Source organism: Pestalotiopsis fici (assembly GCF_000516985.1).
Source record: "Pestalotiopsis fici W106-1 unplaced genomic scaffold PFICI_Scf_7, whole genome shotgun sequence".
Classification (NCBI taxonomy): Eukaryota; Fungi; Ascomycota; class Sordariomycetes; order Amphisphaeriales; family Sporocadaceae; genus Pestalotiopsis; species Pestalotiopsis fici.
In genome coordinates this window covers 2,504,828-2,529,528 of record NW_006917097.1, presented here as the reverse complement: position 1 = coordinate 2,529,528, position 24,701 = coordinate 2,504,828, and the positions used below count along the sequence as shown (strand labels likewise).

Below are 24,701 nucleotides of genomic sequence, written 5' to 3'. Positions count from 1 at the left end.
AAAACTCCTTAAAGCGGTAATCGTAAAACCCCCCGTAGCGATCCTAAATATAAAACCGCAGCATTTTAACCTCGGATATTTATCGAAAAAATTAAATTCGGCAAGCTTTAAAATTTAATATTATAATATCGGCTATATTATAAACGATATATAGCCGGGATAAATTTAGCTCGGTATAAAAATGCTTTTTAATTAATATTAAATCGACCGGTATATATAATTTTAAAATCCCGTCCTAATTAGCTAGCATAATAGCATTAGCAATAATTATAAAATAGCCGATTTTAGCCTTATCGGGAATTTTTACTAAGCTAAGCCCGCCAAAATAAGCTATTTCGAAAAATAATAAGCAAACGGTAAATTATTTAGGTTAAAAACGCTAAAAAACACTATTTAAGAGCCGTTAGCTAATAACGAATAAAACCGAAAAATATTCCGAATAAAAAGCGGTTATAAAATATAATGCAATCCTAAAAGCCTCGCTTAAAATAAAACGGAAAGGGATATATAGTGGTTAGCGTTCGAAAAGCTTCCCGGTTATAATTAAAAGGTGCAGGACGAGTAATACTAGCTAACACCTCAGCTAGTTCCCTTTTTGCTTACGCAAAAAAGGAAGGGACGACAGCAAGATCGTGAGGAATAGCAAAATCGTGAGGAATAGCAAGATCGTAAGGGACAGCAAAATCGTAAAGAATAGCAAAATCGTGAGGGACAGCAAAATCGTAAGGGACAGCAAAATCGTAAAAAACAGCAAAATCAAGGAACAGCAAGATCGTCAATTATAAGAAAAAAGAAAAAGAAAAAGAAAACCAACCGCCAGCTAACAAAACAGGTGCCAGTCTAGTTCCCAGTCCAGTTCCCAGTCTAGTTCCCAATCCAATTCCCAATCCAGTTCCCAAGCCAGTTCCCAAGCCAGTTTTACAGCCAGTTCTACAGCCAGTTTTACAGCCAGTTCTACAGCCAGTTTTACAGCCAGTTTTACAGCCAGTTCCCATAGATAAGAAAGATAAGAAATAATACAATTTAGGACTAAACGTGGCGTAAAAGCAAATCAAAAAAACACACCTTCGCAACGTTGCAAAAGCATCAAATCAACCCCGAAAGCCTTAAATTTACTACCGATTAATAAATAACAATAATTTCTATCGTTATACTTAATACATCCAAATTTAAAGCCATTTTAAGGGCGCGGGAAAGGTTTAAAGTTTAAAAAAGCAAAACGATCGGGCCCGATTTTACTCGAATATAGCCGTATAATTAGTCAGCTACGCCACGCTAAGAAATGTGGCCGTACACCTGGAATACTATAAAGTATAATAATAAAGGGACGGGTATACGAGAAAACCACGAACCAGGGCGGACCGGAATATATTGCTATTAAGGTCCGGGGACGTATAATCGGAAATTATTAAAGCGCATAATTTTAAAGCCGAATTTAAAATAAAAAGCGAAACGAGTCTTTTAGATTATAGCGATAATAAAAAGAAAATTTCAATTTAATTAAGCTATATATATAAACGAAAGGTAAATTTTAGTTTATATAATGCCTAGGTAATATTAAGCTATATCTGCCATTTAAAACATAAAGCTTTTTATATTTTTTTTTAAATAAAAAATTATAAACAGCTATTAAAATAAATATAATAAAAAATATTAGTTTTAGCGTTAAAACTTATTAAATAAAATAAAAACGGAGCTATCGGATTTCCCGAGCCGGATTTAGGGCCCTAAAAATAGCCGAACAATAATTTATATTAAAAAAATATATATTTATATATATAATAAAAGGAAAAATAAAAACTTAGAATCCGTATAAACATATAATCTATTTATTTTAAATATATAATCGCAGGTCGATTCGGAAGGTTATCTGCAAATCCCTGCTAATATTACCGCTTCCGTCCCCTATTAAGCTTAAATTAGCCAAATTAATTTAAATTAATCTATCCTAGCCATTTAAATTAATTTATAATAAAAAACCAACTACGTAATAATTAAACTTATTCTTATTTTTTATATATACCGCGCGGCGGCTAGTATTTATTTTGCTAGCCTTTTATATAATAGCCTAACGGGAAAATAGCGGAATAAATTTATATATTATTATTCGCAAAAATTTTAATAAATCGTTAATGCTCTTTTAATTTTTATAACGTTAGCTTTAATTCGCCGTAGCTTTTTAATCGTAAACGCGATTTTTTTACGGATAATATATACTTTCCGTTCGGTTTTTTTAAAAAGCTTTTTAAGCTTAATAATATTTTTTTAATATAGCGGCATATCCGGATTTTATAGCTATTTTTTAGCCTAATAAAAAAGCGTATATAGCTTATTTTAAGGCTTAATCGTAAAATAAAAAGCGGCGGCGTCCTCGGAATCTTTAGACCCGGTGGCAATTTTGCCCTTTTTAGCCTTTTTTTTTGCGGTTTTTAGTTAAAAATCGTCTTTACTCGTAAATCGCCGATTTATTTTTTAGCTCGCCCTTTTTACTAGCTACGGCGGCGCGTTCCTCCTCCGATTTCTTTTTTTTTCGCTTTTTATAATTTTAATAATCCTTTTTTCGGGTTTTAAACAGTATAATTTATTTACCCGTTAAGCGGTAATAGCCTTACTTTCCTGCCTTTTTTTCTTTAACTCCGCTATAAACTCGAGGCCTTTACGGTATCTTTAAAAAAAGGTTAATTAAAAAAAACAAATAATAGGTTATAATTTATTAAAAAATCATTTAAATCTAATCCCCGCGCCATATTAAAAAAAGCTATAATCAGCTATTTTAATTTAAATATTAAATATTAATATTGCTAAAATTAAAAAAAACTATAATAAAAAATTAGCAAAAAGTTTAAATCACTTTATTATAAATAAATATCGCGGGTTTTTTTATAATAATCCTTAACCTTTTTTGCTTAACGTTCGGCATTATCACTTTATTTTTTAGGCGACGCTAATTAAATGCTTAATATTTATTTTTTAAGCGTCGAATAAAAACGCCTAATTATATGCTTTTAATACTCGAAAACATATTAATATAAACAAGGTTTATAATTATATATTTTATATAAATAGCCTATTTGCATTAGCTTTTTATATAAATTTATAATTATAATATTATAAAATTAATTTTAGGTTTATTTCCCGGGCTTAATTTGCGGCCCGGGTAATTATCGGTAATAATTAACTTAAATTAATTTAATTTTATATTTTATTTTATATATTAATAAGCTAACTAGGCTTTTTAATAGCAATAAATAAAGGTATACCTAAATATATAATAATATACTTTAAATATAATACTAATTAAATAAAAAAAGCTTCCTTAAAAACGCGTAATCTAGCTAGCCAGGCCTAATTATACGTTAAAAAAAAGGTTTATCTTAATTAATTAATATATTATAATATATAATCGCGGCAAACGCTAATCTAGCCCGCTAACGCCATAATAACAATAATAATAATTAAATATTAAGCTATTTATCTAATAAATAATATTACTTATTTATTATTTTTTTATAGCTATTTTCGCATTTTATTAGATTTTAAAATACGATTTATAAAATGCGATTACGCTATATTTAGGAAATCCCATTTTATGCGCTTAATTTTACCTTACGGCGGGCACCGACTACTATAATTAATTAATACGCCCCTAGCCCGCTATAATCGGGGGAGGGCAGCGCCGCAAAATAAAAATAAAACGCCTAAATAAATAATTACGCTTAACTTTTAATTATTAATCTATTATACCTAATAAATATTATAATTATATAGATAAACAGATTTAAAGCTAAATCTATTTGTATTAATTTTAAATACCCTTTTTAACGCTATATAATAGCACTAGACACCCGCCTTTATCGCGCTTAAAGGGATTATCCCTCCCGACGCCCTTAAAATACCCTCCAAAATCAGGGGGTCCCTCTAATTGCCCTCCAAAATGCCTTTGCGGCTCTTATCGGCCCTTATCGGCCCTCCTCGGGAGAGGGAAAACCCTCCTGAGACAGCCTTTTTAGGGGCCAAAATTACCAAAAATGGCAATTTGCCCTCACTGATAGTCGCAGTGTATGAGCATCCGGCCGTCAGCAGTGTTGGGTGGGATGTCATGTGTTGTTGGGTCAGCTTTTCTGCTTGGCATTTGCTGGGCTCGGCTTGATATGGTGGATGGAGCATATGAGACGGGGCAAATTCCAGAAAAAAAAATGCTTTTGGTGTGATTGTATTTGATGTGCCAATGGTAAGCCTAGGCATGCTGTAAATGCATTTGCATTGGCATTATATTCTGATACTAGCCTGTAATAATTTTACATACGATTTAGCATGAACTCCAATCTATGACTCCAAGTCTATATAGTTCCATCTTCGGACTGCGGCCCATCCGCCGCCTCTTCACGGTCTTTTGTCTCGCTGAGACGTACAAAAGCGAGCAACACTACACCAAGACTGCACAGTGCAGCGACGCCTAGATAGGGCAATCCAATCCCAAGTCCCCCAGCCTTCATACCGGCGGCAAAGAGCCCGGCCAGCATGGGCATTGCGTACAGGCTCCCGACAATCTGCATGACGCCCATCAAGCTAAAGGCCCGCGTGCGCTCCTCGGGGCCCACGTAAAACGTCAGCGCGCTGGTGACGTAGCTCCCGGCGCCGGAGCCGAGCGACATGACCAGCAGACCGCAGACAAAGGCCGGCAGCGACGTCGACAAAGCCATGATGACGGGGCCGGCAATCAGCGGCGCAAAGGACCAGCGCATAAAGGCCAGGTCGCGCCGTCTCTCGTCGGCCATACGCAGCCAGCGCGGCGCCGTTGGCCGCAGCGACCACTCGGATAGCCACGGGATGGCGACGAGTATGACGAGCACGTGCGCCGCGCCGTACGCTGCCTGTACGTAGCCCGTGTACGCGAGGTGGATGTGGTACCGCTTGGACACGAACTGGGCCATGAAGGATGCTGTCGAGTAGAAGACGGGCATGACGGTGACGGCCGCAGTGAGCAGGAGAAAGACCACGGACGGGGTTTGCAGCATGGGTAGTGAGTCCTTGAGCTCGGCTAGAGACCGTGACAGCCGCGCAGAAAATGTCGCGTCTGCGTCTTGCTCTTCAGTCTCCGCCGTTGCTGGAGTGTCGGTGCCCACGTCGGGCTTAGTGGAGAGAGTCTCGGGTACGAAAAGAATGCCGACAATTGGTATGGAAATGAGCACCAGCGAGAACCATACCAATGGCCATGGACCCGTGTGTGGCATGAGAATCGAGGCCAATGCAGGCGAGACCAGGTTGCCAAACATGCTAGCGACGTGGATACGCATGATACTTATGGCTCTAGATATTTGTGTTAGTCTTGCACTCTTCCGGAAGAGCGTTGAACCAAACTTACCGATCTGCTTCGGGTAAAACGTCGACCAGCATTCCGCAGACGGCGGCGTTCAAGACTGCGTTGCCACCGCCGACAATTAAGCCAAGCGGTGCGAGCCAATACAGGCGTATGGGCAGCGCGCTGCTAAAATATACAACGGCCATTTGCCAGAGACTCATGAGGATCATGCCAAAAAGAGCCAGAGCCCAAACAGGTCGTCGACCGACTCTGGAACAATTTAGCATGGACGAACAAACCCAACCCCCCCAAGAAAAATGACGAGGAACTTGAACAGACAAACATACCGATCAGCGACAAAACCCCATGGCATGGCCACCACACAGCCAACGGCAGCTTCAATAAACGAGTGCACGGCCACTAGGTAGGCCAGCCGGGACTGAATCACATCGACCTTGCACAAGTCCTCGTCAATGGGCTGGAACGACGCGTCGTCGTCGCCGCCGCCGCCGCCGCCGCCCAGAGACTGCGTGGCGCCATAGTAGTACTCGCGGCAGAAACGGTCCTCCAGGATGCGCGTCATGGTGATGCCCGTGAAGCCGCCCGACGACGAGCCGAAAAAGATGAGCACGCACATGATGGCCACAATCCTGTGCGGGTCGTGGACCTTGGGCAGCGCCGCCAGGCTGCTGGCGATCGAGGCCCGCGACATGGTGCGCTTGCGGCGCTGCCATGGTCGTCCGGGCTGGGCGGCAGACGACGGCAATGTTGGTGCGCTGGTTGCCTTGCCATTGTCTTCGCCTTGATTGCCAAGCAGAGGTGAGCTCTCGTCGGCGCCATTGACGGTGCTGCTGCTACTGCTGCTGTTTTGAAGAAGCCCCATGATTCCTTTGTTTTATTCGGGTTGAATTGCCGATTTTCCAAGAAAAAGGAAAAGAGACCAACTCTTCTGTAAGTGCCCCGAGGTGCGGGCTGCCAAGTTATATGATCTGAATTCCTTGCCGGAGATGCAGATGTTTTTTTGCCCGTCAGCCTTTCGGAGTGAAAATCCCCCCCACGCCGGCACGCCAGCCAGGACCAATGATCACTTGGATGTACACAATTGCGTTGTGATTCAAGGGAAACCAAGTGATCTTATTCGTTTGTCGCGTCGATTTCATTTCTCATCGAGAGGTCGAAAAAAATACGGCTGCCTGTAAAACGTGCCAAATCAGCAGAAGTTGGCGGGGAGCTTCAGCTCCGGGGGATTCGGTATTGGAAGTCGGAGTTCGGCGTCGGTCTCAGAATGCGGCATTCCTACGGCGCAGGCAGGGTATGAACCTTGCTAATGGGTGGCGTGCAACCAATGCAAAAAAAAAAGGATTAAGATGAAGATTACAATCGATTCCATCTTTCACAATCAACAACAGGTAAGATGACGTAAAGTGCAGTAGCGATTCTAGTTCAAGAGTTAAAGATATAGGTGAGGCTATCATCAGTTGGTGAACTTTTTATGCGAATTGCGCATCATTCTGCATCTATGACCTAGACAGTGGACCAAAAGCGGAAGCGACTATTCTCTGATCATGAAGAAGAATGGAAAGGATGAATACTTTTGATTTATTTCTATATATTCCCCCCCTTTCCCAATCAGATCTTAGGATCATGAAGCGATATATCGCAGTGTTAGAAATTCATAGTGTTGTCTCTCTCCCTTGGTGGCATCCGATTTCTTGCCTCGAGTATGCAAATCCATATAATTTTACATTGTCGTCACCGTCTTCATGATTCCAAGGCGGGTGTTACTTGTGGTTTGTTGATTCGACCCCTTCAGTCTGTAGTCGCAGTGACAGCACAAATTCCCTACACTAGATAGTCATTGGGGGACAAGGAGTATGCATGAATGATCGTCGACAAGTCAATGGAAATCGAAACAATCCGCTTGGTCGCAAAGCGTCGCTCTATATCAAACCGTCCTTACTCGTCTTGAGCAGATCTTCATTGCGGATGCGATCCGACCGCTGCTGCAACACCGATTAGGTGGAGTGATGATGGGACAGCTCGATTGCGGGGGACCGAGTGTCGATTTAGTTGGGCTCCGCTCTTTTTGTTGGCGATCATCGACCTACTCAACGACTATACTATAGTGTGCAGAATTCGGCTTGCCGTATAGCACGTTTAGTGCTTCACTTAGCCCTGCCAATCGCGTCACTCATCGCACTTATCAGCGACTTGTTTGGTGCAAAATGGGCTGTTGCACATTGCACCACTGTGGCAACTGGGTCAGGTCAGATGCATATGCAGGAACGAATGTGACCCAATAATGCCCCACAGACTGATTACTGAAGTGTAAGATTGTTGTGTGTTGATACTAATCTATACTACAAAGTCGTGGGGCGGGAGTACTGTCGTTCTTCCTCGTGCCCCATCGGGATGTTCCTAATTATTTGCACATCTGCTCCTCTCAGGAACAAGGAGCTCAGAGCAGATCATGTGTATATCGCTTTCAGTATCTAGTAATTCAAAAAGTGTGAAAAAAAAAGGAGGGAGGAAAAAAAAGAAAATTGCCTCTATAGGGCGCGAAACTTGGGGATCACGGCCCTTTGGCACTCCAACATTGATACGGCTAGAGGTATCGAATAATTGGGAGGGGGGTATAACAGCACTCATATGCGTCATGATAATGCTCCTATATTCCCGCTTGGGCAGGAATATTGGCTTTGTTATGCTGGGGGTGGCCAGATCAAGTACAAATAATTTGTATTGGCACAGGACGACGGCGGTGGTGGTGATGTCTTTGACTGTCTTCAACTCTCTATCTCCCGGTCTTGCACGTCCTTTCACGGCAAAGACCTCTCATCGAGGGGAGACCGAGAAGTGTAGTCGGGGCTGGAGACCCGGTTGGTGCCGGTGTTGCCGCCGGGGACGTTGGTAACGCGGACCATGGTCTCGCTGGTGACGGTGATGCCGTTGCCGTTGCCGCCAATGTTGGGGCTGCGGGCGGCGCCGCCCTCGTCGTCGCTGGAGCTGCGACCGCCGTCGCGGTGCACGCCCGTGATGATGGTGCGGGTGCCCTTGTGGCGGTCGAGGGCGTGGGCCTCAAAGTCGCTGTGGCTGTCGCCGCCGTGCACCGAGTCGGCCAGCTGGTAGGTCGAGCTGTCCTCGTCCTGGTCGGATCCCCGCTTGCCCGGCATGGTCGAGAGCTTCATTGACTTTTGGTGGTGGCCGGGCTTGTTGCTGAGGCCGTACGTGTTGGAGCCGGACCGCAGCGTCGATCGGGGCAGGAAGCGGCCAAAGAAGAAGGTAAAGGCCGGGCGCACAGTTGGGAGACAGGCTGGTGCTGTGAGTCAGCAAATGGAATCCAAAAAAGAAAAAAAAAATGATAATGTTGCCAAGATAGGGAGTGTGTCAAGGGTGCTTACAAGAAACCGTGACCAAGTTGACCTCAACGGTGGCCCAGATTACAATATCGGTAATGTTCCATGAGAGATCGATGCTCGCAGCATCAAAGTTCACGGAAGTGATGATAATACCGACGGCAGCGACACAAATGCTAATCCAAAACAAATCAGCTGATGAGTTCCAAGAGCTTTTGGTTAAATCTCCAGGGCGTGCAGAAGCGAACTTACAAGATACCAAACATGAACATGGCAATAATACCAACCCTCTGCAGCTTGGGCAAGTGCAGCTTGCGGACCTGAATGATGGGGAGTGCCAGGATGGCGATGTCGAGACACACGTGGGCCAAGATACTGCCAAAGAAGAACTGCTTGTCGTTGATGGCGCAGTAGGAGCCGGGAATATCGAGCCAGAAGGCCTGGACGGGCGTGCAGTGGAAGATACCAAGGAAGGTCTATGAAAAGGGCCGTAAATCGTCAGCACATCGATCCTTGTATTTTCCATAGGTCGGTGGACAAGAACTCTGAGCTTGGGGCAGTCTGCTTACTCTAATAGTGATCCAAATGATGGAACAAGCCATGAGCACAATGATGGGAATCTTGATGTCGGTGACGGAAAAGAGGCGCCAGTAAAAGCAGAGAATCGACATCTTGCCAAAGAACAAGGCAAAGGCGTAAAAGAGCTCGGCAATGTAGAGCAACAATTTGTTCCAGTACAACGTTTCGGCCTGGGTGAGCCATGTCACCTCCTCAATGTGCACGCCCAAGCCTTTGCTCAGCCCTATTTGAGTAACGACACATGTCAGCAAAATTCTGGTTATCAAGCCATGTATTATATATGATTGGAAAGATGGATTCGGGGAATTTTTTTTCTTTTTTTGTATTGGGGCAGAGAAGAGGAAGAAAACCTACATATTGGACATATGATGAGCCAGGCTATAGCGACAACCTGTATTGTTTGCCAAATGTTAGAAATCCATTTCTGCATTCTGCATTGCATGGTCCAGACGGTAAACTCACATAACAGCAAATGGCAAATGCATCGTCCCACCAGAAATATGCCTTTGTCAAGTGACGACTGTGCAAACGAAGGAAAATGGCAATGCTGGCAAAAATGAATGTAATGATTAGGACCGCCCACTCGGCCGACTGCTTGGACACCATGGCCGCGACTTTTTCCCTTCTCTTCTTTATTTTTCACTGCGGCCTCTTTCTTCCTTGTTTCTTTCGATTTGACGTTTCGGTGGGTTTTAAAAGAGTGTCGTACGCAAAGAAAGCAGGGACCCAGACGGGCTTGGTCACATTCAGACGACACCGTGATATATAGCAATGTTCAGTGTGGTAGAAAACGGGCTATAGAAAGGGACCATTTGGGACATGTCCTATCGGGTGTGGCGCATGCGTAGTACTCCCACACTCCGTACTCTGTATCTCCTAGTCTGGTCCAACCTGCGGGTGCTAAACGTCCCTATTTTCTGACTCGAAAATGATAGAGAGAGGGAAGAACACTACTGGTCTGTCATCAAATGGTACTTACATTTTCGAGATTCATCGTCGTGGGACCTTTTTCACTCTTTCTCACACGTTCGAATATCATTTCATGCAACGAGACAGGAACTAGCAGTTTAAACTTCGGCTTGCGATGCTTAGCCGGACACTCGCGCGACACGGTGCCATGGCTAACAGTCGTCTAGTCGAGACATCTGCACGATCAATTTCATTGCCAAGGCTCTTGCGTTAAGAGCTTTTCCGAAGCCGTAGGCCTCTACAATCCACTAACGAGAATTCTCCCCCAGATTTTCCATAGGATGCCACTACTAGCAGGAGGAAAAGGGGAGCGAAAAGATCCAGGAGGGAGATCTGGCGCTAGGCATGCCAGCCGATCGAGGGAGATCCTCTCAAGTGCCTGGTGCCCCTCTCCTGTCCAAGGCATTGGGAAACCGGGTATTCAGCCACCAGAACTCCCACTATGCTTATCCAAGGAGGATCTGCATGCAGCGAGATTGACTCGACAGCTCGGCTCGGGGGTTCTTGCGACCACAGTCGAGTTGAACACGGCCGAGAGAGACATGCAAAAGCAAGCAATCCTTGTGTAACCCGGGAATGCCTTGTATACTCGAGGCCTCTCACAATACCGTGTTGGTTGGAAGAGATGAATTGTGGTGCTTCATGATTATAGGTTATACTTGGTCCCCCACCAAGAGAGCCAGTCATTTTGTTGTTCTCGAGGATAAATGGAGAGTCTCATCAGGGCAATTATCCTATTTGGGCAACTCAGATGATTATTGCCTCGAGATGCAAGTTCTGGACACATTGTTAATCTCTAAATGATCCGTCTAGGTCAGATCGGGGGACTGTTGGTGCCATGCATAATTGCTGAGTAACGACGGCAGGATTGCCCCCTACACTAAGAAGAAGAAATCTGACTTCTCCTATGCATGGGCGCGAGACGCCTGGAAAGCACCCAGAATAGAGAGTCAAGTTCTATCAGAGATGACTCGGCAGGTAACTGCATGACGCGGCTCTCGCTTCCCGCTTCGCTGGGAACTTTGCCGACCTGATGACAGTCTGCAGGTGCCAGAAGAGCCGTTGCAGCTTTGGTTTGCGGGATGGAGTCGGCCCTTCAAGGACCATTCGTACTGGCCTGCCATAGTACGGATTCATAACGATCCGAGTCAGCTTGGTCCCTCCGGGAGATGGTTCCGGCGCCCGTTGGAGCAGGTGAACGGCGTGAAAACCAAGTCCTCAAGCAGTCAAAGGTCACTACGACGCGTCTGCGTCCAGCAAACTTTATCCGGGGCCTAGCCCGACGCGTAAACCAGTCACCGCAAAAATATCGGTTAAGGGTCCTCGCGCTAGCCAGCAGACTACTCGTCATTGCCTTGTTATATAATCATGACTCGACCAATTACTATCGTTGATCGCTGAATCCCCATAAGGAAACCAGCCCAGCAAGCTACCGGGAAACCTTCCGATAAGAGTCGATTCGCTGCTTGGCTAGAACGGTGCCGTTTGATGTCTAGCCTGACCAAAGCGCATCCTTCTGTATTATGTAGGTGCAGTATTGTTATGCTAGAGTGTAGTGCCCAATGGGTACGGCTTTCATGATCCCATCGCTTCATTCACCGTCGAGTACGAGCTTCTTGAGAACTTGATATGGCGTGAACAAAGAAGCTTTTTCATACTTGTTCAAAATAATTGAGATCATATTGGCCTTGCTACGAGTTTGGTAAAGTCTCCCGAGTAAGCGTAGACGGCGTCGAAACAAATTTCAGATCGTGTCGGGCAGTTGGTTTGGTGCTCGGGTAGTGGAGGTCAACGAACTTTTCGGCCTCCTTTGACCAAGACGTGCGGGTCTGAGTGGCCCGCCAAGATGGGAAATCCTCTAGTGTTTCTTTCCAATAGAAAGCGACTTGACGGAAGATCCGCTGCGTACGCAACATGGAGTAATGCTATTGGCTTCTAGGCTTGTCGACGCACAGTCTACCTGAACCACGAAATGAGGTGACAGATGTACGACAGCTAGGGCAAACGTTGCACCAAAGATTGCTTCCGAGAACCGTTAGGCTGGTACGAGCTGCCTCGATCGACCAGACTCTAGTTCGGAACTTTCCTTGTGTGCAGCCTATAACAGCACACCCCTGTTTGACATACACAAAATTGAATGCCATGTTGCTGTCCTGTCAGACACTTAGACTAATTGTCTGTTGCCAGCGTCTTGAGGATCAGGGGCATCTGATTCGAAGCATGCGCCACCTTAGTCGATGCCGTGAATAGGTAATGGACCTATGATTAGTATTCCACAATTGGCTCCCGAGAGATTGGTACATCTCCAGTAATGTTTTCTTTTATACGAGGCTAGCATTGACGGAAAACTGGTGGAAAAGCCCGCGGTAGTCGTGTGTACAAACGCTGATCCCGAATTGAGAAAAAAAGGGGGTTTATTGTCATCTGCCGAAGATGATCATCCATTTTACCCACCCATACCGTACAGTAACAGCACTTGGATTGTTTATTCTCCGTCTAGTTCAGTGCCTTGACCTTCTCCTTCCGAGTCCGAGTCAAAATCAGGGTCCGGCATAACGACATTGTTCAGAAAGGTGACCTGCGGTATGTCAGCCATTGGTGTGAAGGGTTGTGCATATCCGCGTACGTATTCAACCATTGGAGAGATGATGGCCATGATCTTCTCTTGGGCATCGCTGCTAGTAAGGTCCGAATCCTTGATCTTGCGACCCACAGTATAATTGCGCAGCTTCAATAGCTCAATGTCACGATGTTCTGGGTTAAACCCCTGGCGGCCCAAGTTTGTTAGTGTACCAATGGTCATGTTGGATATTTTGTAATCAACATACCTGAGGCCGGATCTTCAAGGCGTTTTCCTTATTGGACTCGCAGAATGCCGAAATGACAGAAGCTTCGTCATTCTTGGCCTTTGGAAGGAAAGCGCTTCTAAATTCAGGGTTCATGAGAATACGCCGTAGCCTATGTGGCCGCTCATCCACATTGGCGCGCAGTTTTGCGAGGGCATCCTTATCAGGATGCCAGAGGCCACCACCCACAAAACAAGACCCTGGCTCGCAGTGTACATAATAACAAGCGTACGGACCTTTACGGCCAGTTCGCGACCACGCAGCAGAGTAATGCGGCTTTCAACCCAGAGTCAACTCCTGACCAAGAAGAAAAAAGTGCTACGATGGGAGTTGGGGGAACTTACTTTGTATGGAGTAGGATCCTTGGAGAAGCGAATATCTCGATATATTCGAAAGATGACATCTCTCAAAGGAAGCTCAGGAATGGTTTCATCGGCTTCGATGATTTTCTCCGTGAGTGTCTCGACAAAAGCCTCCCAGTCTTTGAGAGATCGACGATACTCGGGGTCTCGCACTAGAATCATGTCAGCGAAAACGTCCTCCATGGGTTGATGACGAGCTTACTCTTGAGCCACGACCTCTTGTTGTTTGCCTTGAGATCCTTCAAGAATGCCATGGTGTTGGGATGGACAAATTCTGGTTCATATTCAACGCCACCGGTGTCGCGCAGTTGGGGAAGCGGGATGAACTCGACACGAGGGGACTCATCATCGTCACTATCATCGTCCAAGACCTCTTCATCCTCTGATTGAGGCTTTTCCTTCTTTAGCGGTGGTCGACCGCGACCCTTTTTGCGTGGAGTTTCAGCATCATTGGCATTACCTGCTGGCCTCTTCTTGGAGTTGGGTTTGGCTTTGGGTTGGGGCTTGGGTGGTCGCCCTCGGCCCCTTTTCTTGACTTGGACAACCTCTGAATCGTCTTCATCCTCGGTAGCTTCATCCTCACTAACTTCATCCACTTGGAGCTCATCGGAGCTTGAGTCGACCTGCTTAGCTTTCATATTGCGCTTTGGGGTCTGCTTCTTCTTGTTGGGTGGGGCCAACGAATCCTCGGACTCATCGACGTCATCTTCAAAATAGCGACTTTTAGTGCCTGAAGAGCTCAATCGCGAGGACCTCCGCATGTTGATGGAATTGAATATTGAGATTTGGACATGTACAAGTAATATCAGGTGAGTTCTGGCAGGAGGTGCAGAAAATAGACCTCAGCGCTGAAATGTATGGAGGCATGTACAAAGTAGGAGGTACGGTAGTGTCGTAGCAGGTATGTAAGGTACAGTACTCTGTACATCAATCAGCAATAGAACAGCAGTCGCGTCCAAGATTTCCAGCGCTAGACTCGCGACGCGCCCCACACTTTTAGGCAACCCAATCCCCATTCCATCAGTAGCCACTACTACTGGCACCTCCTATGGGCCCTTACCACAGGGACGCCGTGATATAAGCAATACATTAAGGTACTCATACCACTTCAACATCTTCGCCTGCAGCTGGAAACAGTGCCTTATATCGCTGTGTCGGTGCTTCAAAGCTGAACCTCTCGTGAAAGATATCCCAGAGCCGCATCCGGAGCTGTCATACAAGTCGGAGGCAATGCCAGCAGCAATGCATCAGTCTGTCAGGCATTGGCAACAAACAGCAGCCCTTCAAAGCCTGCCTCTGCACGCAGTTCTCAGGCTTTGCTGGCAGCTATATTTACTACCCCCGAGAAACATGCAGCGACGCCGAGGACAATGCGAGCAAGGCACCGAGCTGCACTTGTCCATTGAACCTCATGGATAAAATGCAATCCTTCGACTTGGAGGGCCGATGCAACCAGGATACGTAGCTGACTGCGCCCCGAGGCTCTGCAACGGTACGAGGGAGCGGCTGGGCAAGCATGGGGGCAGAGGTCTGGGGATGCTCACTTAACCAATCGTCTCACAGCTTTATGCGCCACCAAGGAGAGCTGAAAATGCCTATTTGGTACAACTCACCGGCAGTCCAAGACTACAAGAGAGTCGATCCAGCACTGTTGGTTTGCGCCCGCCGGCTGGCTAATTTTTCGAGACAACGAGTCTCTTTTTACCTTGTAGCCAATCACGGCCATGGATCCTCTGTCAATAACGACATCAAGTCTTGCATTGATCACCGTCGTCGCGAAAACCAGCATTGCAATCACCACCTTCATCCGTGAATGCCGCGAAGCTCGAGGAGATTTGACCTCGGTAAATCGGGAGCTGTCCGAGTTAAAGATTGTCCTGGAGCTTCTCCAGGAAGACACTGCCGACCAGAACAGCGAGCTGCTTCTTTCAGAATCGCTTCGAGCCCAAATTCTGAGTATAATTCATAACTGTGGCGATGTCTCAACAAAAGTCGAGCAGGTCCTCACAGATCTGCGTAAAAGCCGCGTCGGTGCCATCAAATGGGTATTGGACCGCAAAAAAGAAGTCGCGAGTCTGAAACAGTCTCTCGAAGCACATAGAAGTGCTCTCAGTCTGGCTTTGGAAATGGTCAATATGCGAGTGAAATCAATCAAAGCCCATTGTGTCACATCTCTGATGAGTATACAGCTCCATCACCAAAGCCGTCAAGGAAGACACTGGTGTAATCAGAGAAGATGTTGTAGAGATCAAGCAAGATACTGCACAGATTCTAGACGAGATCGAAAGATTGAAGGAGAGGCTACCCTTGTCAGATCGCGACTTTGTCATACAGGGATATCTCGATTCTCTGACCACATACGCTGCCACCGTGTACGATGCACTGGACGACGATGAAAACGAGATCAAAGATGAAACGGGGCACGAGTCAGATCCACCGTCACCAGAAGTCGGCCCTTCGATACATCCGGTACTGGCTCCAGCGATCGAAGAAAAGGATACGGCACTCTTGAATAAAGCAACATCAGATCATTCTATTGGTGATGAAGGCCCGGCACTCCAGATATCGCCTCAGAATGCCCCGGATAAGTTACTACAAGAAAGATTGCAAGCACTAGAGGAGCCAGTCCAACACGGAGAAGAAACACAAACATCAAAGGAGTCTGTTGCTCACTTTCACAGCGCCTCAACAGGCAAGATCCGCGTCGGAGCGATCGAAAATTCCCAAGTGAATGCCGAAAGTTCAAGTCAACTATCCAAAATAGTGGACGAACCTCGATTGGGCCACAATTATGATGCAACTCGCATTCATACTCCAGATTATGACAATGATGAATATCGCGACTATGACGGCGGCTACGATCATTATCCTTACGAAGATGGTGATGACGATGAGGGTCATGACGATGACGAGGGTAGTGGTTACAGTCCAGATTATGACGATGGAGAAAATCACGACTATGAAGAAGATCAATATTCTGACGATCACTATTTCGGCGAAGAAGATGAAGAAAATGATGATGATGAAGGTCGTGGTTATAGTCCAAATTATGACCAGGATGACGATCATGAAGAGTTTCGTAACCAGATTACTGGCGATGAAAGTCCGCATCATGGTGATACTAAGGAGGAGCGGTCCCCTCCATCACGCCCACGTGGGATAGAGGACAGACATACAACTGGTCCAAATGTCTCTATCGCATATTCTAATGTTTCAAACCAAGGGCTGCAAGATGCGGATCATCAAAAGACTGGGAGACAGCCAACTACTGTACCCACCGAGGCCTCTCACGAAGAACGGCGTACCCCCCATCCCCTCCTGACGACGACGGAACCGGAACAGGTTCAAGCATTCCCGCCATCTTCACAAGGTAATGTCAGAAACTCCATGCTAGTTTTGGGCTCTACTCAGATGAACCAGGTCATGCATCCAAAATCAAACATATCGTGAGCAGTGTCTCGGGCTCGCAGAGCAGCCCGCTATTTTGGCCTAGTCGAACAGAGTCCTGCTCAATATCCACCATCAAGTCTGGCGATTTGGGAACTATTACGAAAGGCACCAATCCTGTCATTGCCATGGGTCTTAGCCAGGACGGCGTTTATGGTGCATTCGTCCAGCAGGACAGAACTATCTCCGTCTGGGACCTAAGACAAAATGCCCAAAAAGGCCGCGGGTTCAAACGCAAGCGTTTCGGACTTACAAAGCCGGACATGGTTCAGATCATCAAGAACGAGGAAGCCGCTTTCAATGATGTTCACCTCTACGTTTTGCTATATTCATCCACCGAAGCCGCGTATGAGCTATACGATGTGGGAATGAAGAAGCAATGGTGGAGTTCAAAGGGAGTACATTACCCCAGGCTCTTCAACAATCTCTGCGTGCTGTCTGTTACCAATGATGGGGAGCTTGAGATGTTGACAAAGAAATGGACCACCAAAGTTTGGCGTTCCACCATTTACATCCCACCCGATAGAAGTCTCAAGGATTATCCGTTTCATCAGCCCCGAATAATTGTATTCGCAGTCAATGAGAGAGGTACTGATATTGCTTATCTCTGCGAAGAAAAGCACTGTTATGTCGCCAAAATTAATTTCGATTCAAAGACTTCTATCAATCCATCGATCGACCGTGTCTCCTCTGGGCCCCTCCTCACTCATTTTGACTCTGGTAGGCACATTCCAGTAGGCATGGCCTTAAGCACGGAATACGATCGAGTCGTGACTATCTGGACATCAAAGCGTGACCTCAAGTATGGATCTAGGGATACCATATTCGTCAACGTCTGGGACCAGCCGTCGCAATCACCGACGACAAACCGTACCTACGCATTGCCGAGTGACAGGCTGGACCCACTGTATCAACTCCAGCTGAGCAAAGGCTTCGTGTTGATCCTGTCAAAACACCTTGATGGATGTCAGGTATTGGACTTGAGAGCATGCAGGGGAAACGAAGAGGGCGCAGACGGCGTTTGTCGAGCCAGCTATTGTAATCCATGGAGCAGCGAGGAAGTCAAGGAAATAATTCCGTACAGTGGAAGAAACCTCTTGTGGAAGGCCTCGCATGTCGACAGCTCATTTTATTCAGGAGTCTATGATTGGAGAGCTGGTTCTTTAAGAGAAGCGGACATCTTTGGCACTGTGTCGGCTATTTAAGTCGAGAATACTATAATGAACAAGAATGCGATTTGACTATAAGACCTTGCACACATGTGTCATTTAATCATAGTGGAAATACTTTGACCAAGATCTGGCGCTCCCAGAAATGATACCATTGAGCAAACTTGGATGAAGCAAGCTCGGAATACTCGGGCACTTTACTCTATTACTTCAAATTGGTAGTTTTCTCATATGAAATCTGAAGCAGCTTTCGCTAAAGCGACACAACGTGTTCTCAAGTACAACTGATCAGCTGTATCGTCGATAAGAAAGAGCCAGTGCTGGAGGCGACGTCATGTCGGTCCTGGCGTCTCAATTGGGACCCACGCCGACCGGTCACCACCCTTGCACCTTGTCCGCCTACGCCACTTGTATACCCGACATTTTACTCAGAAAACAATCTAGTATATTCGAGGTGCTTCATGACTCCGGCCCCCTCTCTCCTTGCAAGCATTGACAGTAATGTGTACGCAAGATGTGGTCTCTTGCCATCATCCTGGATTTCCTTGCCGCGAGCTATAAAGTGGCTGGGCGATGGATCAAGTACCGACGTGAACCATTTCCTCTGGGCGGGAACGGTCCGCGAGCTCCAGCACATCACCACGTCGCGCCTGACTTGCCGACTCACACCATCTTTTCGCCGGCGAACCTGTCTCCCGGTGAGAAGCTGCCTCTGCTGGTATGGGCCAATGGCTTTGGCCTGTCATGGGGTCTCATGTTTGGCGACTTTCTGCGCGAGATTGCGTCGCACGGATACATTGTCATTGCCAATGGTACACCGACTGGCCTGGGGATGACGGATGAGACGGGACAGCTGCAGGCAATCCGCTGGGCTACCCAGACTTCAGTATCCGGCGACGACGTGAAAGACATTCGGGACCACATAGACGGCGCCAAGATTGCGCTGGCGGGCCAGAGTAAAGGTGCAATTCACACGTATATTGCTGCCAGCACCTTGCGTGATAACCCGGCGGTCAAGAGCCTTGGCATCTTCAACTCGGGTCTCATGCGCCGCCGTACCCGGGATCTGGCGCTCGTCAGTGGTCTGGCGGCCTCGGTGTACTATTTCGTCGGCGACGAGAGGGATGTGCTTTTCAAGAATGCGGGTCGCGACTGGAAGCTGATACCCAAGGGCATTCCAGCGTATTTTGCCAGCTTGCCCACGGGACACTTGGGTACCTTTTATGAAGAGTCGGGAGGCTTGTTTGCCATGGCTACTGTCAACTGGCTGGATTTTGAGCTCAAAGGTGACGAGTCGAGTAAACAAAAGCTGCTACAAGCTGGGGACGGATGGAAAATACAGTCTCGAAATCTATGAATTCATGTATGTCATCACTATGTCGCAATTCCTTCCCGGAAAAATAAGAGGGGTGAGTCTATGAGCGTACAGCTAAATTAAAATCAAACCAGAGTCCGAGATTCAAGAGACGGACCCTTTCAAGACCAGTCACCATCAAACTCAATCGGCTCCCCCTTTTCAATCTTGGCCATCAGCTCATCGACGGTCCAGTCTTCATGGACATGGCCTCGTGGGATATTCGTGTTGGCGAATTCGGCCCCATTTTGCAAATGCTCTAGTGCCGGGTGGTAGTTATCGTAAGCGTACTTTTCCGGTTCGTGACGCCACATCCATTGGCCTTGCTCCGTCTTAATCTTGCTCGGATCGCGCGACACGGCCTGGGCGTCCTTGTTGTTGCGCCGCGCAAAATTGATGAAGCCGACCTTTTGGCAGCACGAGACCCTCTCGAAGCTAATGGAAACCACCGAGAAACACGTCAGTTTGGCAGCTCTACTCTTGCAAGGTCTTTTATAATTGGGGAAACGTACCGCAGCTTGTTATGGACCCGCGTGGCCCATTGAACATTCTCCTTGCCCCCCAACTCCAGACAGGTGGCCAGGTATATCGCGTCCTCGATGCCCTGATTCGCACCGCTGCCAGAGCTAGGCAGGTACGTGTGCGCAGCATCACCGGCTTGAACTAGCCGGCCGAGGGGTGAGGTGATGATGGGCTGAGGGTTCCTGAGCATCAGCTTCCAGTCCACGATGCCGTCCTCGGGCGTGGCCTTGATCAGTCTCTTGACAAAATCCGGAACGTCTGGGACCTTGGACAGACAGTCTAGTACGGTATCGACCTTGACCGTCTGCTGCCAAGATTCTTGGGCTCCGCCGTCGTCCTGCATGCGCGTGAGTTCGAGTAGCCAGAATGAGATTGTGAGTTGGGAACCTACTTTGTGCATAATACCCCAGCTTACAATGTCATTGGTTCTAAGGATAATCATGTGTACTCCTGGTCTTGATTTGCTTGTGCTCAGCGCTGCTCAACATTTCATAGTGCCGGACGAAGAGAGAAGGGAGAAAAGAAAATGCTTACCCATGCATCATCCGAACGAGGGGATGCCCGTTGTCCAGGATCGCGAGTCCCTCATCAAGTTCCTTATCCTCGGCGATGCGCTCTACGGGAAACGCAGCCCGGAAAGATGCCCATCCACTGCTCCGAGCCCTAACGTCGTGGTTGTTGACTAGCTTGTGGGATTTGGTCCCAATACCATCTGCAGCAACAACGACATCGGCCTCCATCTTCCGCCCGTCATCCAGAACAACTCCACCGACACCTTTGTTCTCATAGTACTCGGTGACGCGGCATCCATATTCGATTTTGATGCCGACCCTCTCGAGCTGCGAGATCAACATTTGCAAAAACTTGGGTCGATGGTGCCGATACATGCGTCTCGGGGTTTCGCCTTGTTGATCATCCTGGACGACGGCAGCGGTTCTTGGCTTCCAGTTGAAAGCCTCGGGGCCCGAGATGACGTCGCCATTAATCTTGGAGTACAGGACCCACGGGTCGACGGCGATGCGCTCATTCTCCTCGACCAGGTCGGGCCAGGTTTGAATGTGGCTAATGATCTGCTGCGTAATGGTGAAGAAGTCCCCCTGGGTTCTTGCAACGGGGCTGCGCTCGATAATGCGGACATTATGGCCCTTTCGCCAGCAGCAGAGCGCCGTGTAAACTCCGACGGGGCCCGCGCCCACGATGAGCACGTTTATTCCGGATGGGGAACTTGGGGAAATGTTCTGATGAAGTCCATGTTTAGATGTCGTGGGGCTGCTGAGGTCTACGGTTAAAGACATGGTGAATATATATAGAATGTCAATGAACGGTTGTCGAGGTTGGAATAGGTTTATCTTGAGATCATGAAAGAGCCGAGTTAGGAAAGTTTTGTGCTTTGGTATTTTGATATGTTACGAGATTGAGAGTATTGGCTCCATTCTCGTTCTTATATGTGAGTCTCATTCGGCGTCAAGAGGCCATGTCGTGTCTAGGCAACTTGTATCCACAAAATTACACGTTGTAATGAGGCCGTTGTATTTTCTTCAGCCGATATGTCCAATGGAGACAAAGATCGCGAATCCAGACTATAATGACAGGCGATGGCACCAATCAGACTGAAGTAGGAATTATGAAAGCTTTGATAGGTAATGATTCCCTACTCTCTGCACAGCCCCTAACCCAAGGGTGAGATGTGTCCGTACAACCCGATCTGCCCGGGCCCGTTGCGGCTCCGATGCTGTGGATTCCAGTCAGCGGGGCCGGGGTATAGCGAAGGGGAATGGCGACTAGTGATCTGACTCGACGCCTCTCATTGGCTGCGTCGGCAAAAATACACGCTAGATTGATCCTAAATTAGATCCAGTGCAAAAGGGTCAGATCATGTTGTGTCAGAACAACTGATGCATTCATTACTGTGGGCGTAGGCAGAGACGGTTGATCAATGAGCCGTGAGAAAGGTTGGCATCTTATCCTTGGGCGACGACGAAAGCTGAGAGAAGGGAGGGGGGGAAATGAATCTTGCTTCATCGACACGACTTGTAACCAAAACAGCAACACTGGCGTCGTCTTGCGTACGCGAGTTGCAATTAGAGCTCGTCCCCGCTTCTCAAGTCTCCTTCTAGTCTCGACTCTCGCGGCTCGGCTCAACCTTTGCGCTGCTGCAACATGACGGGAAGAAATGCCCCTCGATCCAAGAATGGCAAGCCATTCCACACGCATACTGATGAGTATCGGGCCCACTTACTAATATCCTCTCGGCGCATAGGTTGTGCGACATGCCGCATCCGCAAGGTCAAATGTGACGAAACACGGCCCGTCTGTGGTGGATGCTCCAAGATGAGATTCAGCTGTGAATGGCCGGGCCCCGCTGGCATTACTAGGCGGAGAGATGCGGCCAAGTCTTCCCAGAAAACTGTATACAAGGCAAATCAATCAGTACCGCTCCGGCCAGCCTTGGACCGGCGGGTGTTTAGCCACGCCAAGGGTGATGACGGTGCTCACACCGAGTTCCAGAAAGCCTGCATCCAACAGCATCATGGCTACAATGAGGTGCTCCGACCAGGGGTATATCCGAGAGTATTTTCATTGCCAAGCCCGCCCGGGATGGCTTGTGCAAACTCTATCATACTAACTCCGTATGACCGAGTCTGTCTCGATTACTTTCCCGCCACGACAGTATACTCTATCCACTCGACTGGGGCCTGGAGTCCGCTGAACCAGGTACATCGAGACACTGCAGCCTCGAGTAGTATGGTTATGCACATGCTCTTGGCTCATGCTGCAAGCGACATGACCCGCCGAAACCCAGATTCCCACGTCAAGCTGCCGCAATTACAAAGCGGTCTGTATCACTATACTGCTGCTATTCAAGAATTACATAATTGTATTAATCCCAAGAGGACTGCACCCAGTACTCAAGGTTTGGATGCAGTGATAACGACCTTGTTCCTCATGATTCACTACGGCCTGAGATCTGGCTCCTCGCTTCTTCAAGCCAGAACACACTTTGTTGGTCTGAAATCCTTACTGGCCAGTTGGCTTCAGTCGATATACCCTACAGACCGTGAGGGCACCAGTGCTAACCAGCAGCTGTCGGCTCTGTCATCACAACTCTTGATATGGCTTTTGTAAGCATTTGCAGATCTTCTTATATCGGACTATTGTCGATAAAATAATGTTTCCGGTACTGACTCTGTGCAGATACAGTGATGTCGGCGGTACATGTTCGGGAGCTATTGCCGAGCTCGTTAACGTGCTTACGGAATCGTCATTGCTACCGCTGGACCGGACGCAGCTCTATCGAAACGCCCAAATTGGATTTCCTCGCACCGAGAAGAAGCTAGGCCCAGTAGAGCACATGATATACGCAAGAACGCACGAAAAAGTATTTGAACTGGGACATGAGCTGCAGCTCATGCGATCCCGTATCTGGAGGCTCCCGTCCAATGCCAGCTCAGAGACTAGGCAAGCCCTCTACTTGGAACTGCTGGATCAGTGCCAGTCGATAGAAAAGGTGAGTCAGGAAACCCTTGTCCATCCCCTATTTCTACCCATATCAAAGTCGTACTTCAGACTAACCCCGACGCCATATTCAGAGATGCGACGACGTCTTTCGCTCCATGTACGAAGACGACACGAGAAGAGTCATTTCGAAACACGCCGTGCGTCTCAACATGACCATTGCCATGCAGTACTGGACCTGCATACTCTTTTTCCGGCGCTGGCTGGTCCCCGAGCGAGCGCCGCAGCCCATTCACCGCCTCGCCGTGGCGCGCATCGTCGCCTGCCTCCACGACCAGTACGGGCACGACCGCCGGCGGTTGATCCGCTGTGCCTGGCCGCTGTTCATGGCGTCCATTGAGACGACGGGGGACTTGTCCAAGCGCCGCTGGCTGCTGGACCGGCTGGGCGAGACCCGCCACGCAACGGCCGAGTGTGCTTGGAGTTGGGAGGCGGCGCAAAAGATTACCGCGCTGCAGGATTCCGGGACTCGGGGGGAGTCTGTTGATCTTCGGCAGTTTATGCCGATGCTCTCAACAGAGGAAAGCCTTGGGGGGATGAAGCCCTTTTAAAGATGATACATGTGCCATCAAGGAAGTCAACTCCCCGTGTTGGCTACGTATTAGTGAGGGCTGCAGGGGAAAACTCGCGGATGCATATGTATCGGAGGTCCGCACCGGGATGCGTCGGTTGTGTTGGAGGCTATCCAGAACGGACCGGCAGGCTGGTGGATTAGGACCTAGGTATACCAATTTAGTACACTCTGTTTTACGAATACGAATCTATTGTGTTCCTTTCATCTTTGTGCTACTGGCGGGTTTGATACCAAGAAACCCTAACACGCGCGTGGCCTTGAAAACGCCATTCAAGGTTAAGGCTGTCCGCCTTCCGAAAATGATGATATGGAAAACAATGGAGCCAAAGGACGGTCATTGGAATTGACAATCAGGGGAAGCAGCACCTAGAAAAAAAATGGTGACTCTTGATGTACCAAGTGTGAGCGATCAATATCAATCACTCGTGTCAATGATTTCTTCGCCACGATTAGCTCATGCTAGCATATTCCTTGAGCACCGCCTCCAGAGCATGTCCAAAGTAGGTCCAAGTCGTCAATCATAGACATAGCCTCAAGGACAAACTCGGGCATATTTTTGTTCAAGAGCGACGGAGGAAATCATGAAATGATTCACGATAGCTACGGTATTAGTGAGTCATGGGTTTACCTAGGTACCTAAATACCTAACTTTTACGAACAGAAATGGTAGCCATAGATACGAGTACTGGTAGCTCTGAATACACC

The 24,701-nt window shown here is 47.6% G+C and overlaps 7 protein-coding genes across 7 annotated transcripts; 3 read left to right on the top strand and 4 right to left on the bottom strand.

Moving 5' to 3' along the window:
• Positions 1 to 4,340: 4,340 nt before the first annotated feature.
• On the bottom strand, positions 4,341 to 6,185 carry PFICI_10404 (uncharacterized protein; the record flags this gene model as incomplete). Its single annotated transcript, XM_007838985.1, has 3 exons — positions 4,341 to 5,310; positions 5,366 to 5,572; positions 5,650 to 6,185. 3 exons carry the CDS (start codon positions 6,183 to 6,185, stop codon positions 4,341 to 4,343), a joined length of 1,713 nt encoding a protein of 570 aa, XP_007837176.1.
• A 1,936-nt stretch (positions 6,186 to 8,121) lies between these two features.
• On the bottom strand, positions 8,122 to 9,843 carry PFICI_10403 (uncharacterized protein; the record flags this gene model as incomplete). The annotated part of the gene is made up of 6 exons (XM_007838984.1): positions 8,122 to 8,615; positions 8,704 to 8,834; positions 8,911 to 9,134; positions 9,228 to 9,460; positions 9,592 to 9,628; positions 9,700 to 9,843. The coding sequence occupies 6 exons, from the start codon at positions 9,841 to 9,843 to the stop codon at positions 8,122 to 8,124; spliced, it is 1,263 nt and encodes a 420-aa protein (XP_007837175.1).
• Positions 9,844 to 12,691: 2,848 nt separating this feature from the next.
• On the bottom strand, positions 12,692 to 14,175 carry PFICI_10402 (uncharacterized protein; the record flags this gene model as incomplete). The annotated part of the gene is made up of 5 exons (XM_007838983.1): positions 12,692 to 12,784; positions 12,833 to 12,973; positions 13,035 to 13,328; positions 13,397 to 13,566; positions 13,617 to 14,175. 5 exons carry the CDS (start codon positions 14,173 to 14,175, stop codon positions 12,692 to 12,694), a joined length of 1,257 nt encoding a protein of 418 aa, XP_007837174.1.
• Positions 14,176 to 15,138: 963 nt separating this feature from the next.
• PFICI_10401 (uncharacterized protein) lies at positions 15,139 to 18,066 on the top strand (the record flags this gene model as incomplete). Its single annotated transcript, XM_007838982.1, has 3 exons — positions 15,139 to 15,497; positions 15,604 to 16,784; positions 16,835 to 18,066. The coding sequence occupies 3 exons, from the start codon at positions 15,139 to 15,141 to the stop codon at positions 18,064 to 18,066; spliced, it is 2,772 nt and encodes a 923-aa protein (XP_007837173.1).
• A 478-nt stretch (positions 18,067 to 18,544) lies between these two features.
• PFICI_10400 (uncharacterized protein) lies at positions 18,545 to 19,387 on the top strand (the record flags this gene model as incomplete). The annotated part of the gene is made up of 1 exon (XM_007838981.1): positions 18,545 to 19,387. One exon carries the CDS (start codon positions 18,545 to 18,547, stop codon positions 19,385 to 19,387), a length of 843 nt encoding a protein of 280 aa, XP_007837172.1.
• A 119-nt stretch (positions 19,388 to 19,506) lies between these two features.
• On the bottom strand, positions 19,507 to 21,201 carry PFICI_10399 (uncharacterized protein; the record flags this gene model as incomplete). The annotated part of the gene is made up of 4 exons (XM_007838980.1): positions 19,507 to 19,819; positions 19,897 to 20,243; positions 20,298 to 20,361; positions 20,441 to 21,201. 4 exons carry the CDS (start codon positions 21,199 to 21,201, stop codon positions 19,507 to 19,509), a joined length of 1,485 nt encoding a protein of 494 aa, XP_007837171.1.
• A 1,036-nt stretch (positions 21,202 to 22,237) lies between these two features.
• On the top strand, positions 22,238 to 23,973 carry PFICI_10398 (uncharacterized protein; the record flags this gene model as incomplete). Its single annotated transcript, XM_007838979.1, has 3 exons — positions 22,238 to 23,028; positions 23,102 to 23,414; positions 23,497 to 23,973. The coding sequence occupies 3 exons, from the start codon at positions 22,238 to 22,240 to the stop codon at positions 23,971 to 23,973; spliced, it is 1,581 nt and encodes a 526-aa protein (XP_007837170.1).
• Positions 23,974 to 24,701: the final 728 nt, after the last annotated feature.